The sequence below is a fragment of the Diabrotica virgifera genome, chromosome 5, assembly GCF_917563875.1.
Source record: "Diabrotica virgifera virgifera chromosome 5, PGI_DIABVI_V3a".
Lineage (NCBI taxonomy): Eukaryota > Metazoa > Arthropoda > Insecta > Coleoptera > Chrysomelidae > Diabrotica > Diabrotica virgifera.
Genome location: NC_065447.1, coordinates 192,280,658 through 192,299,964, shown reverse-complemented (window position 1 = coordinate 192,299,964; position 19,307 = coordinate 192,280,658). Strand labels below are relative to the sequence as shown.

At 32.0% G+C, this 19,307-nt stretch overlaps 1 protein-coding gene across 1 annotated transcript in view; it reads left to right on the top strand.

The window, feature by feature from the left end:
* Window positions 1-19,307, top strand: part of LOC126885552 (uncharacterized) — a 100,711-nt gene that overhangs the window by 75,588 nt on the left and 5,816 nt on the right. The window contains exon 4 of the mRNA XM_050652136.1: window positions 12,416-13,171. Within this exon, the coding sequence (XP_050508093.1) occupies window positions 12,416-13,171 (756 nt within the window). The remainder of the gene's footprint in view (window positions 1-12,415; window positions 13,172-19,307) is intronic.

The window sequence follows — 19,307 nt, the reverse complement described above, 5'->3', positions numbered from 1 at the left end:
TCGAATTTCACACAAGGAACAACTTACTATTGTTGTTAGGTTCGTTTATCTCAATTCGTCAACAAAGCTTGCCGAAGTTAGAGAGAATTTTCTAGGTTTTTTATCGCTTACTGACACTACCGGACAAGGATTATCTAATTATTTATTAGAATTTTTGAAGTTAATGAATATTGATTTTGATGATTTACGAGGCCAAGGGGATGATAATCGGGCAAGTAAAAGAGGAAAAAATATTGGCCTTCAAAAAAAATTTTAGACATGAATCCTCGGGCGTTTTATGTTCCTTGTGCGGCTCACAGCCTTAATTTAGTGCTAAATGATGCTGCTAAATGCTCATTGGAAATAACAAATTTTTTTCAATTGTTCAAGAAATTTATGTTTTTTTTCGCATCAACATTACGGTGGAATGTCATAATGAATGAGATACCCACCTTTACATTAAAACCGCTTTCAAATACCCGATGGGAGAGTAGAATTGACTCATTAAAAATATACTTCGTTTTAATATTGGGAAAATTTACGATGCATTATACTGAATTTTTGACGACATGTACGACAATGACACAAGAAACATCGCAGGCTCATTGATGACAAAATTAAAGAACTAAGTTTATCTGCTCTGTCGTAAAATACTCTGACTGGTAAAATATTTTAGCAAAGGTCAATATTGTCAGTAAAACTTTGCAAACGCGGGATATTATTATTTTGGCAGCTGTTAAGATGCTTGATCAAGTTAGTAAAGATTTAGCCAACAACCGCACCGACACTGCGTTTAAGCAGATATGAATTGACTCAGTACCAATTGCTAAAGAACTCGATTGCGAAACTAAATTTCCTGAAGCTGTTCGTCCCCTTAACCGAAAAAGACATTTTAATTACGAGGCTGCAACAAGCCTCTGTTAGATTCAAAACAACATTTTAAAGTTAAGTTCTATTATTATTTATTGGACATTGCCATTGCAAAATTAAGTGAAAAATTTGAAATGTTGAGCGAACATAATCATAATTATTATGTACTACCGATTTCCTCAATTAGTGTTCATTGTATTCTTTTGCTCAACCGTTCTCTCCAGTTCTTTCGGTTCTGTCAGTCCCCTTCCTGTAGATTTCTTCCTGCCTCTCATCCATTACATAATATTCTACAAGGCAATAGCTTCAGAAATATCTATAAGAATCGTGTGTTACACGTCATTACCTATGATTTTTAAAAAAAATTACTTCTACATTGGTCCATTAATGTATAGTTATTTTTTGTAGCCAATTAAATTTTCAAATTTTATTCCCTTGGAAACGACAACAAAAGGAAATTATTTAATGTCATTATGGTTGTGCGTTCCATATTATCCTTTTATTTCTTTGACTATTGAATTATATAATGGATCTGTGAAGAAAATTCCAAATATACTTTTTTGCACGATTGATCATTTTTGACTGTTTACCGTGACAGATTTTACGTCAGTAGGTGACATTTACTAGCAACTCGACGGTAAGTAATCCAACTCGACGGTAAGTACTCCAACTCGACGGTAAGTAATTCACTTACCGTTGAGTTAAAAAATCTCTTAATTTTAATTTATTTTTGAAAGAATAAAGAAAACTAACGAATTATTTATTAATATTGAAACTTATGGTACAATTTGTTAAATTATTTAATGAAATCTTCATCCGGTGCTTCCATCAGAAATTTTTCAGATTTGCCCCCGTGTAAAAATGCTCACTTTCTTAGGCCTATAGCCAACATTGTTTCTCTTCAAATACGCGATCAAAGTTGAAAACTTGGAAATATCAATGCCATCATCAAGAAAAACGGTGGATTTAATCATTGAATATTCTGCCCAGAGGCTTCCAGGAGCTTTCAACTGCATATGTCTTTGAACGAAATATGCCAATAGAGTCTTTTCTTCGATTCTTAAATTCTTGCCTTCGCACCATTTTTTAAAACTTTGGTAGGTATTTTGATAACGGATTTTGGATTTTTCGGGAATAATTGCGTAACACCCTTCTTCCCAAGCCCGTTCAATTTCTTCAAATTCACTTTCGCTCATATTTTAATTTATAATAATCAAAATTGTACTTAAAATTATTGACAACTAAATAAAAACTCAATTCTCCATTGTTGTTATGCACCCTAGTTACTACCTAACAACCAAAGTATCTATCTTGATAAAATGAATGAAACTAGTCAATATGACGAAAATGTTTAATTTTATAATTTATAATGGTATCAATCGTGCAAAAAACGTTATAAGCATGTCGAACGTTAAGGGTAACCGATCTCAGACAAACAATTGTCTTCGATCGGTATAAAACCCTTACCGTTCTCCATACTTAATATACTATAATATTCAATAAAATTTCTTAGAAGAAACATTGTGTCTAATTCAAGTGGTGTAAGTGAAAATTATTGACTTTTCCGTCGAGTTTAATATATTTCTACCAAAATGGATCAATTTATCGAGTTTTTTCTATAAATAATATATTTGGATGTATATTTATATTTAACGAAAATTTTTTTTATATATATTATGCAACAAAATAAATACATGTATTATTTCTAAATAAAAAATAGACACTAAATTTTATTTAACTACATGGCATTGTTAAGTATAACGGATATAACAATCGAACTTTAGTAGAAACTAAAAAGGAAATAATAATGTGTTCACTGAAAGGAAACAAAATGTTTTCTAAGCCACGTGATCACAAAAGAAATCAGAAAAGTAGAAACCAGTAGAAACTTATAAGGGCCAAACCAGACGGGCCACTCTGCAGCGCTATTCTGTGGATCCACAAAGCAGCTTCCGATGATTGGCCATGGGTTCTTATGTGAAGTGGACGTTGCACCCCAGACGAGCGACTGTGGCCAGCCACAGTTGCAGAGCCTCACTGCTAGTGGCGTCCACTAGTGGCAAACGCTATTCAGACGGACCACTTTAGTAGCTGCCGCAGATGTTTAGGAGAATTTAGGGTGAGCACCTAAAATGAATTTCGATTAGGAACGGTTTTTGTTTGAAGTGCAAAACAGACCGGATATATGTGACACAAGAACCTGAGGGCAGGCGCGGATCTAAAAATTCAGAATAGACTTACCTCAAATAAGTAAAATATTATATTTTCCAGATTTCGCCATACGACCCACACGTACTCTAAGGATAAAATACACTATAATATAATCCCAGATACCTACGGTATCAAAAGGATTTATAGACAATTGTTCACGACTATTAATCTCACTGGTCGTTCTTTACCATAAAGATTAACCTTTTTACCATTAATGGGTATGTACGCATGGATTATCTAGTAAAATACACATTTTTATATCTTTATTGTATCGCAAATTTGAAACGTGACTTTTCATGAGATAAGGTTTATACCCAGTGTAATGTATTTGCATTTTAAAATATGATTTTTGTTATTCTTTGAATTGAGAAAAATATTTCCGTTGTTTATGGTTCCACCGGTACCCAAACAAATGCGCCTGCAGATTATTTTTCAGAGAAGGGTGTTTTATTAGATTTTATGACTTCTTTCAATTCTTTGGAAGCGGTTGTCGTGTAATTTAGTGTTGTACTGATGGCTTAAAGTTTAGAGTTAACAGAAAAAAATATTAAATAATAAAAAAATACTTATAGACTAAATTTCAATAGGGGGGTCCATGGACCCATTGACCCCCCCCCTGTATCCGCGCCTGCCTGAGGGCATATTTATAGGGCATTAAAAGGAAAAGCGTGGGACGTCATCTTTGAATTATTTGTTTCTGATATTAAAGAAGGTAGCCCTATCGAAAAGATTAAATCCCGTAAGCAATGTTTCTCTATTTATATTTACATTTTATTATACATTGAATGCATTTGAACTGAACAAAACAAATATTTACAATCTTGTTTGTTTATTTATGTTAAATAGTGGGGTCCCATGCTAAATCAAAAAAGGGTTTATTGTTTGTTGTTGGAAACAAAACGATAAGATATCAGTTAAAAGGGGGTTGCAAGCTAACATGTTTTTCACTTTCATTCAGTTGTCAGGTTGTATCAAACTATTTTACACCTGTAGGATACCGGATGTACTGGTTAATTTTTTATGTGCTTCTTTCTGTGATATAACTGTTTTTATCTGGTTCTTCTTAATTCCATTTATGGAGTTTATTGGTATTTTTTCAATAACGTTGAAATTTTATAAAATATTTAAAACTGTGGAAATTACAAACAATGATTTTAACGAACACACTTTTTAAAAAAAATATTAACCGGCAAGTTTTTAATCATTTGATTAAACTTAATGTTTTTTCTCACCCATTAAATTAAACGCCGCACCATTCCAAATAGTCCAGAGAAATAAGATTTTTCTCGTGACACATCCCCCTCCAGGCCGAAACCAAATTTTTTGAGTAGTTTGGACATCTATATTATTAACGTATATGTTTCCTGCAGCCGATTTTGATGATATACATAGTTATAAACAAATGAAGATCAAAAAACGCTAAATTTTCGCTTTTTTCGTCTATTACCAAAAAGTTAAGCACTCTAAACAAATTTGAGTGTAAGAAACTCATAAATCGTATAAAAAAATTCAATATGGCGTTCGCTGAATATGTCCATCCTTATTGGTTGCTTAAAAAATTGCAAAATAAATCATAAATTTTGAGTTTTTAAAAATATTCATAACTTATGTAAAAATTAACTTAGAACCTTCTTATTACACGGAATGCTGATACTTCTTGTACTTAAATTATATTTTAAATTTCAAAGCAATTGGTCAAATAGTTTAAAAGTTATTTAATTTGTTTATCCCAAATTCATTTTTTTTGCAACACTACAAGTCAGAAAATTATGAGGCTACAATTATACTTCGGACAGTTTATGAAAGAAGAACATTTATACTATTACCATTATTAAAAATAAATGACAAAAGATAATTTTAAACAGTGCAAAATTATTTTGAAAAAACATGTCGATTTTTTGCTTACTTATAAACAATTAGAATAACTTTTTAACCGTTACCCGTAGAAAAATTATTTTTTCATATTTAGAAAGACTGAATTTTTATACACATTTAGAGAGAAAAACAACTGTCCTAGGACAATTAGGGACAAAGTTGGCCCCCCCATTTATTTAATTCACATGTTTTTGCAAAATAATTTTGCAATATTTATAATTATTTTTTGTAATTTTTTTTAATTAAATTAATACTGTAAATTTCCTTCTTCCATAAACTATCCAAAGTATTACTGTAGCTTCATCATTTTCTGACTTACAGTGTTGCAAAAAAAATAAATTTGAGATAAACAAATTAAATAACTTTTAAACTATTTAACCAATTTCTTCGAAATTTAGGGTATGAATTAAGCACCATAAGTCTCAGCATTTCGTGTAATAAGAAGGTTCTAAGTTCATTTTTACATAAGTTATAAATATTTATAAAAACTCAAAATTTATGATTTATTTTGCAATTTTCTAAGCAACCAATAAGGATAGACATATTAAGAAAACGCCATATTGAAGTTTTTTATGCCGTTTATGAGTTTTTTACTCTCAAATTTGTTTAAAATGACTCTTTTCTTAGTAATAGACGAAAAAAGCGAAAATTTACCGTTTTTTGATCTTTATTTGTTTATAACTATGTATATCACCAAAATCGGCTGCAGGAAATATATAGGTTATTATTATAGATGTCCATATTACTCAAAAAATTTGGTTTCGGCCTGGAGGGGGTTGTGTCACCAACAGGCTATTTTTTTTCCTTATTTCTCTGAACTAAAACGATCCACTTCGCAGCGTAGTCGCTGGCGCTAGAAAATCGACTGTTTCAGCCACTCTGTGGATCCACAGTGTAGCGTTGCAGAGTGGCCCGTCTAGTTTGGCCCTTACTCGTGTTAAAAAAAAAGCATATTGTACCGATGTGTGCTTTTGCCCTGAGGCTGACTTTCAGGCCTTCTCGGAACTGAAAGAATGTACGTTCAAAATAAGCCCGGAATTAGATAAAATGACTAATTCTAAGCAACTTTGGTTCTGTAGAGTTTTTCATCAAGTCAATACTTTTCGAGTTATTTGCGAGTGAATATGTTCATTTTTCTATAACAAAACCACGTTTTTCGACCGTTTTCTCAAATAACTCAAAAAGTAAGTATTTTATCGAACAATATATTCTTAGCAAAAATTCGAGATGCATCAAGTTAAACTAGTTTAATTTTACTCAACAAACTCGACTTGAAAACTTGAAAACCAAACTCATTTTGTAAAAAAGTTTGACTTGACTTGATTTCAATATCTGTAGGTTTGACTTGAAATCAAACTTCTTCAAACAGTTTGAAGTTTGAATATCATATTGCGTTCAGTTACGTTCGTTGTGAAGTGTGGGCTTTGTGTGATAATGTCTCAGTGGCGGATCTACGGGGGGAAATAGGGGAAATTCCCCCCCCCCCTCCCCAACAGGGCCAAAAAATTTTTTGATTTTCAATAAACATAGAAATGTATTAACTGATTGCTGATATGATACTTAATCCACAGACAGAAAAATAAAACCCTATAAACGCGCTAGTTTGGATAATTAAGAAAACTTAATGCATATAGGTTAATATATTTATAATTTAAAGCCAAACATAACATTTGTAGACTGTATCTGAAAAAAAACTAAATTATAGACATAAAACCAATAATCCTATTTCCTATTATTATTACTCAATTATTTTTAGATCTTTTGTTTTTTATATAAATCATAATCAGTACATGAAATGTATGATGTAAAAAGGAAAACAACCTTTAAGAGGTAGATTTTTGTAAGCATAACATAATCTTGATTTTTTAAAAAATACTTCTGTATCAATTGTTGCGTTTTTGAGCGAACTGACAGCTTGACACCATATGTCGTTTTCGGTCTGGCCCTCGGATAAAAGAAATAGCACAAAAACTCTCATCTATCTCAATTATTGAACTATCCATTGACAAATCCAAGTTTATATTTTTTTTATTGCATCCCTTATAACGAGAATTCTGACTAACAAGTGCTTTATTGCTGTTGCAAAGTCAAACGAATATCCGTTTCTGCTACAGCTTGCGGTCTACGACACATAATTATAATGCCGGCAAAAAAAACCTTGAAATTCTACAAATTGAATAAAACTCATAAATTATGTAAATTATTATTTTAATTGTTAATTAAATGTAATGTAATTAATACTCTGTCACATCAGTTTCCTATTTTAGTTTGGAATAAGCCACAAAATTGGCTTATTCTGCACACTATAAAAATAGCACTGTAATAGATATGCGCAGGTAGACCGCATACTATAGTAGCACTAGAATTTTTTAGTTACATTTAATTTTATAGCATACTTTCAATATTTAACATTTCAATAGTAATTTTACCATCTAAGAGTAGGCAATGACGCGTAAATGACTCATTTTCTTGATTTTACGGCTCTATTTTCACTAAAAATCGCTTCCCCTATCAAGCTATTTTCATAAGGTGACTCATTGTATTTTTAATTTTGTTATCGGTAACTAACATCTAACTCGACACAAAAGTATATCTACTAAATAAATTATTTTCAAACTTTCAAACTAGTTTGACAAACAGTTTGAATTTTCAAACCTGTAACCATGGAACAGTTTGACTTGACTTGAATTATTTGTCAGAAGGATTGACTTGAGTTTGACTTGAAATTATGTCAAACTCAATCAAGTCAAACTTGTACAACTCTAGCAAAAATATAGCTAATAACAGAGAAAAAGACGGTGTAGGTATAAATATATGAAGTCTAGAGACCAAGGAGACGTAGAGTTGTAGAAAAAAGAAAGTAGGTTCTCATTGGTCAAATTCCAAATCGAATATTTCAACGTGATATAACGCTCAGAAATTACGCTCAAAATAATCTTGGTTCCTTTTAGTTTTTCTTAAAAAGAAATCGTGAAAATTACTCCTTATTTAGCTTCCCAAATGCAATTTATCGTTACCGCTTCACAAATTACTTTACTTATAGGTATATATTGTTTATCTACTCTATGTCATATTATGTATAAGTTTTTAGTTTGTGAAAACTGTCATTATAGATAGCAGTGCCTGAAGTATTTAAAGTGTGCGTGAATTAACAAGGTATTTTAAATGGGATTGACTTTTTCGCACTGTTTTTTGGTACATTTTCATATAATCAAATATCCTTAACTTTCGCGTTGTCATGGTGATGATATAATGAGCAATAAATTACAACAAATATTTTGACAGTTTTGTGGTTTGAAAGAAGTTAGAATTTTTAAATGTCAAAATTATGAAAATTGTAGAACAGAAATGAATTCCAGTGACGAAGAGTTACAGTTTTTTTTCATTTGTTTATCGTAGATAAAATATTGTTTAAAAGTGTGCGTGAAGTACTTTTTGCAAACTTACGCGATGTATAGGACTCGCTCCGCTGTCGCTTGTGCTCTAAACTTCGCCTGCGTTCGCAAAAAACATACTTCACGAACTGTTTAATAAATAACCATTATATGATCTGTAAGTTTCAATAGTTCACAGCGCTCATTTTTAAAAAAATTTGGATTCAAATTAAAAAAATGTCTTTTTAATTTTGAAAAAAATTCCTTTTTTTTTCGAAAATATCTTAAAAGTTATTAATGATACCAAAAATCTCAAAGAGTTTAAAAATGTAGGTTTTGCGTTTTTGAATATTTTGGTTTTTTTTGTTATTCTATAAGACAAAAATTAGTTTCGATATAGCTGTTAAAAATTTGCATACACTCGTGCTTAGTGACTTGTTCATGTCGTTTTAACTGCAGCCTTTTCAAAAATAAGCACTTTGAACCAATGAAAATTACAGACCATATAAACAATATATTTAAGTAATTTTTTTAGGCAATATCATTTTAAAGTCTTCTACTTTAAAATGTATAATATATGTCTGAATTGCCGATATAAATGAGTCAGATTAAATTAAATTATTAGAAGAATTTTCTACTAATCAACAACATTTTTGTTTAATTTATTAATATTTTTTATTTTGACAACAACGTCTGATCTAGACGTCGCGGTCGCAACGTTAATAAAATCATTATTTTTTTCCCATTTAGAATAGTTAATTACAAAAATGCCACAAGGAAATAGCTTCAGAACAACATTTAAGTAACTTGTGAAGCGATAACGATGAATTTCATTTGAAATGCTAATTAGGAGGTGATTTTCTCAATTTTTTTACCAAAAAATAAAAGCGACCAATTATTTTGAGCGTAACTTACTTACTTTTTATGTTAGAAATTTTTTTTAAAAACAAAAAAATTTTTAAACGCTTTAAAAAAAGTTGTAATGCGAAAAGTGCTTAATTTTTTGGTTATTTCACGTTGAAATATTCAATTTGGAATTTGACCAATTTGGAATTTTTCATCAGCTACAACTCTGATTCTACTGGGTCTACAAACTTCATATATACACCGTTTTTTTTTCTTTTTCGTAAGCTATATTTTTGCTAAATATTTTTTTACCAGTTTTTTACCTTTTTGAGTTATTTGCGAAAAACCGTTTAAAAACGTGTTTTTTTTTTGTTGAAAAATGAACATATTAAATCTCAAATAACTCGAAAACTATTGACCTTGTGAAAAAACTCTATAGAAAAAAGTTGCTTAAAATTATTTTGACCGTATATGTTATACACCCCCGAGAAGGGGTGAAACTCATCTCAAGGGCAAAAGTGCACATCGCCACAAAATCACTTGGTTTCTTTGACATGTTAGCTATGTCAAATTGCATGTCAATTTAAGCGGTTTTTTTAAATTTGGACGTTTTGATTTTGAAATATTTTACCGTTAGTGAATGGACTGTGATTAATATCCTATATTAGGTACTATGTATATTAAACAAGAATAAAAAACCGCTAAACGCCGTAAAAATGAGTGGCGCATACAATATTTCAGCTACAAAAGATCTGATATGAAAATTACGTGGCGCGAAAATGTATTTTCATTTTGATGCAAAACAAAATTCTAGTTTTATTTTAAAAGAGTTTTCCATAATATTTGCTAAATTTGAAGTAAACGCGCCACAAAAGAGTAAATTTGATACAGTTTGAATTTTGAAACTCTTTTGTGGCGCGTTTACTTCAAATTTAGCAAATATTATGAAAAAATCTTTTAAAATAAAACTAGAATTTTGTTTTGCATCAAAATGAAAATACATTTTCGCGCCACGTAATTTTCATATCAGATCTTTTGTAGCTGGAATATTGTATGCGCCACTCATTTTTACGGCGGCGTTTAGCAGTTTTTTATTCTTGTATACATAATGTGGCACTTAAGACAAGTATTAATGCCTATTTGTGTCTCTTTTATATAATATATTATACTATTCTGAAAATATTTCTTTAAAAGATAATCAGTCCCAAACTGAATTTCCTCTATCCACGTGGCCTTGAAAAACATTTGGCTATACCAAAAGAACAGATTGTCTATTGTAAACAATGGCTACAGTATTGTTCGTGAGTCTTGTTCATATTATCTGTTTCTTTTAGTGCTAAAGGTTCGGTTCAAGTGAATATAAGTACGTATTACAAGCGTCTACATTACGGGCTTACAGTGACAGTGGTATTTGACGGCTATAGTGACTCGACAAAGAATATTAAAGCTGCAGAACAACGTCGTCGAACTACAAAAACATCATCGGGTTCCGAGATTATCTTTGATGAAAATATAACAGTTCCAGCGAATCAACAACAATTTTTCGCTAACATTAATAATAAATCTCGTTTCATTTCCATGTTAACTGACAAATTAACAGCTGCGAATATTGAAGTGAAACAAGCTAAAAATGACGCAGATGTCCTTATAATTGAGACAGCAATTGAAAAATGTAAGGCAACAAACACAACGATTGTAGTTGGTGAAGATGTTGATTTGTTAGTACTGCTTACTGCAAGGACTCCAGTAGATAAAGTTATTTATTTTCTAAAACCTGGAAGGGCTCAACAGCGAACAGAGATATATTCATCGAAAAGTTTATCGGCTTGTCCCAAATGCCAAAAGTACATTGTATTTTTACGTGCGATAACCGGCTGCGACACTACGTCAGCAATGTACAGAAGGGGCAAAACGTCAGTACTTAAATTATTCGAAAAAAAGATTTGACTGACTGTTGTATAGTTTTTACAGAACTTGATTCCACACCGCAAACAATAATTACGGAAGGAATTCGCTTTCTTCTTGCGGTTTATGGAGCTCCAAAAAATTAGTTGTCTTGATAAATACCGATACTTAACTTTTGTAAAAAATACGAGAAACAAGAAACAAGTACAACTGTCATGTCTTCCTCCAACATCAGCATCTGCTTTTCAACATTTGTATCGAGTATATTATCAAGTTCAAACATGGCTAGGCAATGAACTGAATCCAGAAGACTGGGATTGGAAATTAATAGATAATACTCTGGAACCGATTAAAACCTTACTCCCACCTGCTCCGGAAAACTCCTTAACACTATTTTTTGCAATTGCAAAAAGGGTTGTAGTGCCAAATGTGGATGTAAAAAAGTCGGGTTGTTGTGTTCTCTAGCGTGTACCAACTGTCAAGGTCAGTCTTGCTCAAATGTCCAGTTTAGTACAACATAGGAAGACTCCTGTGATTTTAATGAAGAGACCAATGACTCGGACACATTTGAACAATTTTTGAACATCCAGCAAGAGGAAGAGGAAGAAGATGAAATCGAAGAAGACTTGACTGTTGAAGTAGACTTTCAAGAATATAAATCTGATTAAAATATCTAAAGAAATCAAAATAATAGTTAACCTAATAATCCATAGCAATATCAATAATCAATATCAATAATAAGGTAATATCTAGAACTTGACCGGTATTGTTTCCTTAAATTATCCTAAAATTTTCAAAACAGTTAATGGAGTAGGCCTACAGGGGAAACCACGGTAAAAAACGCGCCGAGTACACTACCTCACAGGTGGTGTGGAAACGTGTGCATATCATGTATAATGTGACTCTTAGAATCGCGATATCTTAGGAATGGCAAATCTTAGGAAAAAATAGTAAAGACTAGTTTTGTAGGGAATTTTAAGATCTACAACTTTGGTTTAAGGTTCTTTTTTGATAAAACTTACCGTTTTCGAAAAAAATCCAAAAAATCTCAAATTTTGACCGTTGACCCCGAATAACTTTTGTTGCACACATGGGATCGATGGGACTTTTAAAACTTTATTTGTTATGGTATACCCTAGCTCTCCACCAAAATTTGGCTCTCCGGCAATTTATGTTATTTCAAATGTCTATATAGACCGGGTTAAATGTAGATAAACAAGCAACGTTTAATCAAGTAAACTGGAAAATTTTAAAAATTGTTTAAGGACTATATCGCCATTTGTTGCTTAACCTTTACCTAAATCATATAATATTCTTATTGCTAACGTTTACTAACATTTGATACTTTTTTGCAGAGACATTTATCAGTAAGCTCAGCAGAATCAGCCGAAGTTATCGAAGAGCCAGTAGCAGTTATAGAAGAAAAGAGTAATCCATCCCCTACAAAATCGGAGAAGTTTGAAAAACTCGAACCTAGTTTACGTCGTTATAGTTTATCAAGATCAAAGGAATCTTCCTTTATAGAGAAACCCATATCAGAAATTAGAAGTAAAAGTAAATCTGAAGTTGACTTACAAAACTTTCTTCCAGAAATATCGCCCAGTCGAAAAAGTCTTAGCTCAGCACCTGTATTTAAAGACGAATTGATACCCAATGGAAATTTTGTAATAACCACTTATGAAAAGATTGAAACTATTATACCTGTTACCAGCAATAACGATGTTAATGAGAACCCAGAGTCACCAACAAAAGAAATCACCATTACAAGAAAACTGAGTCGAAGGCTATCACGGACACAAAGTAGAAGATCCATAAAATCTACACCAAGAAACGGCACACCTAGTTCTACGAGAGCTGGTAGCAATAAATCCAAGGACACTCTTCAACTGGCTTTGACTCAATTAAATAATCCTGAATGGGAAGTCATGATTCAAGGACTTCAGACTTTGACTCGAGTTGCAAAATACTATCCTGAGGTAATTGAAACTCAGATGCATACAGTGTGCATTAATTTGGCAAAACACATCAAGAATTTAAGGTCGCAAGTGGCAAGAGCTGCTTGTCATACTGCTTCTGAGTTGTTTGGAACTTGCAGGAAAAGTTTAGAAGTGGTAAGCTATTTAATTTTCATTTGTACTTCATTTGGTGTACAGTTGTAAGCATAACCGGTTCCCAAGTTACGAAATCAGAGTTTGCACTTGTACTCTGGGCTAATTAGCAAAATTCATGGAACAGTTATTTACCAGCAATTTTATTGCTGGAATCGAATTATAAGATCCTATATATTAATAATATAGGTATGCAAAGTCCGCAGATAGTGTGCTACTTTTTTTATAAACAAAATGGCGCCCGAAAATCGTGTTTTTTCCAATTCTTGCTCTATAACTCCGACGATTTTAATTTTACAACAAAAATACTCAAATAAAAATTCACCGCAATTAAATTCTGCATACAGATAGGTTTTTCCCGATTTGCTCCGACAAAAATTTTCCTCGGAAAATGAGGGTTTTTCAACAAAATCTCTAATTTTTAAATAAAGTTTTAGGTAAATAACTATTAATCAATAATTAAATATCTTAGTGACATTAAAGCTTTCTTGGTATAGATTGTAATTCCAGAAGCTGGTGAAAATTAAACGAATATTTTAGCAACAATTTAATTGTTAATTAACAATTTACGATCGCAATAATAACCAAAATAATCATGATACATTGATCAAACTTATAAAGATTATAAAGATGAGATGCTTATTTAATATTTTATCGACAAAATAAAATTTTTTCGTTTTTTTGTATCTCTAAAATTTTGAAGGAAAAAATTGTTATAATCCGCTGGTCTAATTAGTAAAGTACAAAGAAAGGTTATTTACCAGCAATTTTATTGCTGGAATCGAATATTATGATCATATATATTAATAATATAGCTATGCAAAGTCCGCAGATAGTGTGCTACTTTTTTTATTAACAAATTTCAATTATTGGCCTATAACTCCGAAGATTTTAACTTTACACCAAAAACACTCAAATAAAAATTCACCCCAATTTAATTCTACATAGAGGCATGTTTTTCCCGATTTGCTCCGACGAAAATTTTCCTCGGAAAATGTGGGTTTTCCAACAAAATCTCGAATTTTCAAATAAATTTTTTGGGCAAGTAATTATTTATCAATAAATAAATAACTTGGTAAAATAAAAGCTTTCTTGGTATAGATTATAACTGCAGAAGCCGGTGAAAATTAAACGAATATGTTAGCAACAATTTAATTGTTAATTAACAATTTACAGTCACAATAACAACCAAAATAATCATGAGACATTGATAAAACTTGGAAAGATTATAAAGATGTGATGCCTATTTAATATTTTGTCGACAAAATATAAATTTTCTCATTTTTTGCATAATCTTGAAATGTTTAACAAAAATAGTTATAAACAAATTAACATTTCTTATAAATTGTTTATTATATTATAATTTTAAAAAATAATTAAAATGCGTATTTCAAAGGTCTTGAAAACGAATGCTTTAAAACTTTTTTCCAACCATTTGCAAAAAAGTTATGAAACAGCAAAATAAACATACGATTAGTCCGTTGTTTATAATTTGTTTTAATTGTTTCAAAGCTTAAAAGTGAGTTTATGGTACAAACTAATTACTCTCAAAAAATAACAAACATTAGTTCAATGGTTATATATTAATCAAAGATTAAAAATGTTTTTTTTTTTGTAACTTTTAGCGCGAAAGTAGGCTTGATACAGAGCCGCAGCTTAATTTTATTTATTAACTACTGTACGTCGCGGGCGGTCGTCGCTTCGAGTGAAAACGTTATTAGCTACGGTACTGTATTAGTCTACTTTCGCGCGTGTAAATTACAAAAAAAATATTTATAATCTTTAATTAAAATATAACCATTAAACTAATAATCGATATTTTTTGTAAGTACATAATTAGCTTGTACTTTAAACTCACTTTTACGCTATGAAAGAATTAAAAAAATATATAAACAACGTAGTAATCGTATGTTTAGTTTGCTGTTTCATCACTTTTTTGCAAATGATTGCAAATAAGTTTTAAAGCATGCATTGATTTTCAAGATCTTTGAAATACGCGTTTTACCTATTTTTTAAAATTAGAGTATAATAAAAACTTTCTGAGAAACGTTAATTTGTTTATAACTGTTTTTTTAACATGTAAAGATTATTCAAAAAAATAAAAATTTATATTTTGTCGACAAAATATTAAATAAGCATCTCATCTTTATAAGATTTCAAAGTTTGATCAGTGTATCATAATTATTTTGGTTATTATTGCGACCGTAAATTATTAATTATCAACTGAATTGTTGCTAAAATATTCGTTTAATTTTCACCGGCTTCTGAAACTATAATAATTATAAACCAAGAAAACTTTTATGTCACCGAGTTATTTAATTATTGGTAGATAAGTTCTTATCTAAAACTTTATTTGAAATTTAAAGATTTTCTTAGGAAAACCCGCATTTTCCGAGAAAAAATTTTCATCAGAGCAGATCGGGAAAAACATGCCTTTATGCAGAATTTAATTTCGGTGAATTTTTATTAGGGTGTTTTTGGTGTAAAGTTAAAATGTTCGGAGTTATGGAGCAAAAATTGAAAATAACACAATTTGCGGGCGCCATTTTGTTAATAAAAAAAGTAGCACACTATCTGCGGACTTTGCATACCTATATTATTAATTATATAATCATAAGCTTCGATTCCAGTAACTAAATTGCTGGTAAATAACTTTTCCCAAAAATGGCCTATTCTCCGATAATCAGCCCAGACTATTGTTTTTTAGATTTGGATCTTTGAAACCCTTCATTTCAGTTGCATAACTTTTTTTTTAATTTTTAAACTACGTTTTGTAATTGAGTTTATATTTCAATACGTTTTATACGTATCAATTCTCAAATTTATTGAATACTTATTCTTTTTGTGTAGATATGTCATATGACTGTAGTTTTTTAATGTGCCTCAAATAAGTTGTCGTGTCATTGATTTCACACTGTGGTCATCCCACTGATCGTCTTCCTATAAAGAAACCGTCTCTCGCCGCCTTTACGATTCAATTTGTTGCTATTCGTCTTATGTCATCTGTCTTTTTATTTTTCTGCTTCTTACCCAGTCCTTGATGTTCTCCACCTTACATATTCGTCGTATATCTGTACTTCTAACTCTGTCTCATAATGTCTTTGCATCGATTTTCTTAGGGTTTTCATCTCTGCTGCTTCTAGAATAATTTTTGTTTTCTAAATTTTTAAATTCTGCCTTTAATTTCTTTCCCAATATTTTTATTTCCTCATATTGTTTCATTCAGATCACTTGAGACACTGTTTACGCCATTCACTTGATCTTCCCCTTCTATTTGGATTTGCTAGCTAGAGTGTGTGATGCCTAGATATTTAAACTCCATCACTTGGACTATTATCTGACCCTTCAGTTCTAATTTACATCGCAGTAGATTTGCTGTTATTACCTTTTATTTTGTCTTTTCTATGGAAATTAACATGTTAAATTAGCAGTTATGTAAGTGTATTAAATTCATGCAGCTTACGTTGTAAAACATCTTCACTTTTAGAGATAATTTTTGCTTCGCTCGTCGTCTATATAGCAGATTATTTTTTCCCATTAGGCATCCCTTTTTAGTTATTACTGATGAAAATAGATTTCTCGGAGGGTTTTTGGGGTTGATAAATACCTCGGCGTACGTCTGGATAGAACTCTGTCTTACCGATACCACTGTCAAGATGTCAAGAAGAAAGTAAGTGCCAGGAATAATATCATCCGCAAGCTAGCTAATACAAAAAAGGGTAGCACAACCACAGACTCTCCGCACTTCTGCCTTAGCATTATGTTTTTCGGCCGCGGCGTTTGGAGCACCAGTATGGACAAACTCTGCTCACGCAAAAAACGTCGACGTGGCTTTAAATGAAACGGTTCGTATAATATTGGGTTGCCTGAAACTCGACGCCTATCGAAGAGGTATACCCCATAGCTGGGATTGTTCCACCACCTATCAGGAGGAAGGTCACGTCAGAGGTAGAAGGAAAAAAGCAGGATACGGACCGAGGACACCCCTTATATGACCTCCAAACTCAGCCAAGTAGACTAATATCTCGGAAAAGCTTTCTGAAAACATCAAAATCCATCCCCGAAGCGCCAGAGACGCGCCGAATACACCTATGGCAAGCGTCAGCTACCGCAACACTTTTTCCTCCCTCAGAGGAAATGACTGCTAGACACAATTTACCGTATCCGACTTGGAAAGTGCTAAACAGACTAAGAACCGGCGTTTCACGTAGTGCTAGTAACCTGAAAACATGGGGATACCAGGAGGACGATACGTGCGACTGTGGCGCGGTTCAGACCAGCCGGCATCTACTATCATGCAGAGAGATGAGAGAGACCTGCACAGAAGAAGACTTAATTTTAGCGAATGACAGGGCCATTTATGTGACCAACCATTGAAAATACAGAATTTAAAGTTGTTGGTGTTCCGGACACGGAAAGTAAGTAAGTGAAACAAATACGTCATCAGAAAATCCGAAATTGGCATAAAGATAAGGCAGATTCAAGATTTAACCAGAGTCGTTTGGCCTCGTAGATCTTTCCACACTTGCGTTTTTTGTATATGCCGAATATCTACAGTCAGAAAAATGAAAGAGTACCCATGAACGATCACATCAATCACTTATTTTGTATTTGCTGTATTTTTCTATAAATAACAAACGTTTGTTATAGAAAAAGATAACAAATACGAAATAAGTGATTGATGTGATCGTTCATGGGTATTCTTTCATTTTTCCGACTGTATGTTAAGTCCATGAGACTGTAAGGTACTAACCACGTGGTTAGTACCACCAAAAGTATACCATTTTAAAATCCATGATTCACTTACGATCGTGAAATCAACCTTAGCTAAAGTCCACTTCTTCACCACCACAAAGACGAAAGTATAGAGTTCCCTACGTTGGCTAGCTCTTCTTAGAGGTAGTTAAGCTAATTCCCAAGACAAACAATGGTAGTAAGACCGTATACAAGAGAGACCACAAAAATTTAAACAAATATAGGTATTTTATTAAATAAGTTGGCAGACTTGACTCTACGTTACAGCAAGTCCTGTAAACGATGGCAGAAGGTTTAAAAACGACTGAAGGTTAGGCTAAAGACCCAAAGGTTTGAAGATTGAAGACCTTAATAGTAAAGAAAAATTACTTCATTGAACACTTCCTTTGCCAAATTCTATTTTCGGTAGGATTGCAGGATGAAAAATTTACCATGTTGTCGGCGCCACTGCAGTATCAGCTAATTATCCATTAGATGGTGGAACCTGGTGACTGTATAAAATTAGTACATTTGATGTGGAATTGAATGTGTGAATATGATGTGAAATCGATATTGAAATATCGATATATCAGGGCTAACGAAAAGTTAACAGACAAAACAGAACAGAAATTACAAAATTGAAGTTGAGCGCCAATTATTTCGGTATTATTCTCATGGTAGGTTACATAAGGATCTTGAAATATTAACTCTAGTACAGCATCGGTGTTTTTTGGTCAATGGCTAATAGTCTGGGAGGTAGTGTCAAATTTTTACGGTGATTTTGGCACATATTCTATGAATTTATTTTGGTGTCAATACTTGTGTGATAACGAAAATGTCTGTCAGCTGGCGCGACACCGGGACTTATAGGCAAGAAAAAATTATATGAAAGTAGATGTAAAAAACCCTACAACTTATATGTCAAATATTTATCTCCATGCCTTACATCCATATTATGGTCTAGTGGCTAGGCTACCTGGCTTTCACCCAAGAGGCTCGTGTTCGATTCCCGACATCGGGAATTCTTTTTGTTTTTAAATTTAAAATTTTGATTTGAAAAAAATTGTTTTTATAATATTTTTTATATTGTGTCGTATAAATAATAAAAACGTGGTATTATAAAAAGTTCGTTTTTATAAAAGTGTAATTATTTTTATGTCATACCGGTTTAATATTGTGTATTTATTACTTAGTTACTAACCACATTTATACCTGCCCGGGCATAATAATTATTTATGTACCAAGTCAGTAAAGTTACTCTTTATCGAACGAGTCTGATATTATGAGCAGAGCGAGCCTAGCGAGCGAGGCGAATAGCAGACGAGTTCGATAAAGAGTCTTTACTGACGTGGTGCATACAAAATTTTATCGCCAACAATTTGATATTGGTTTTAACACTTAATTA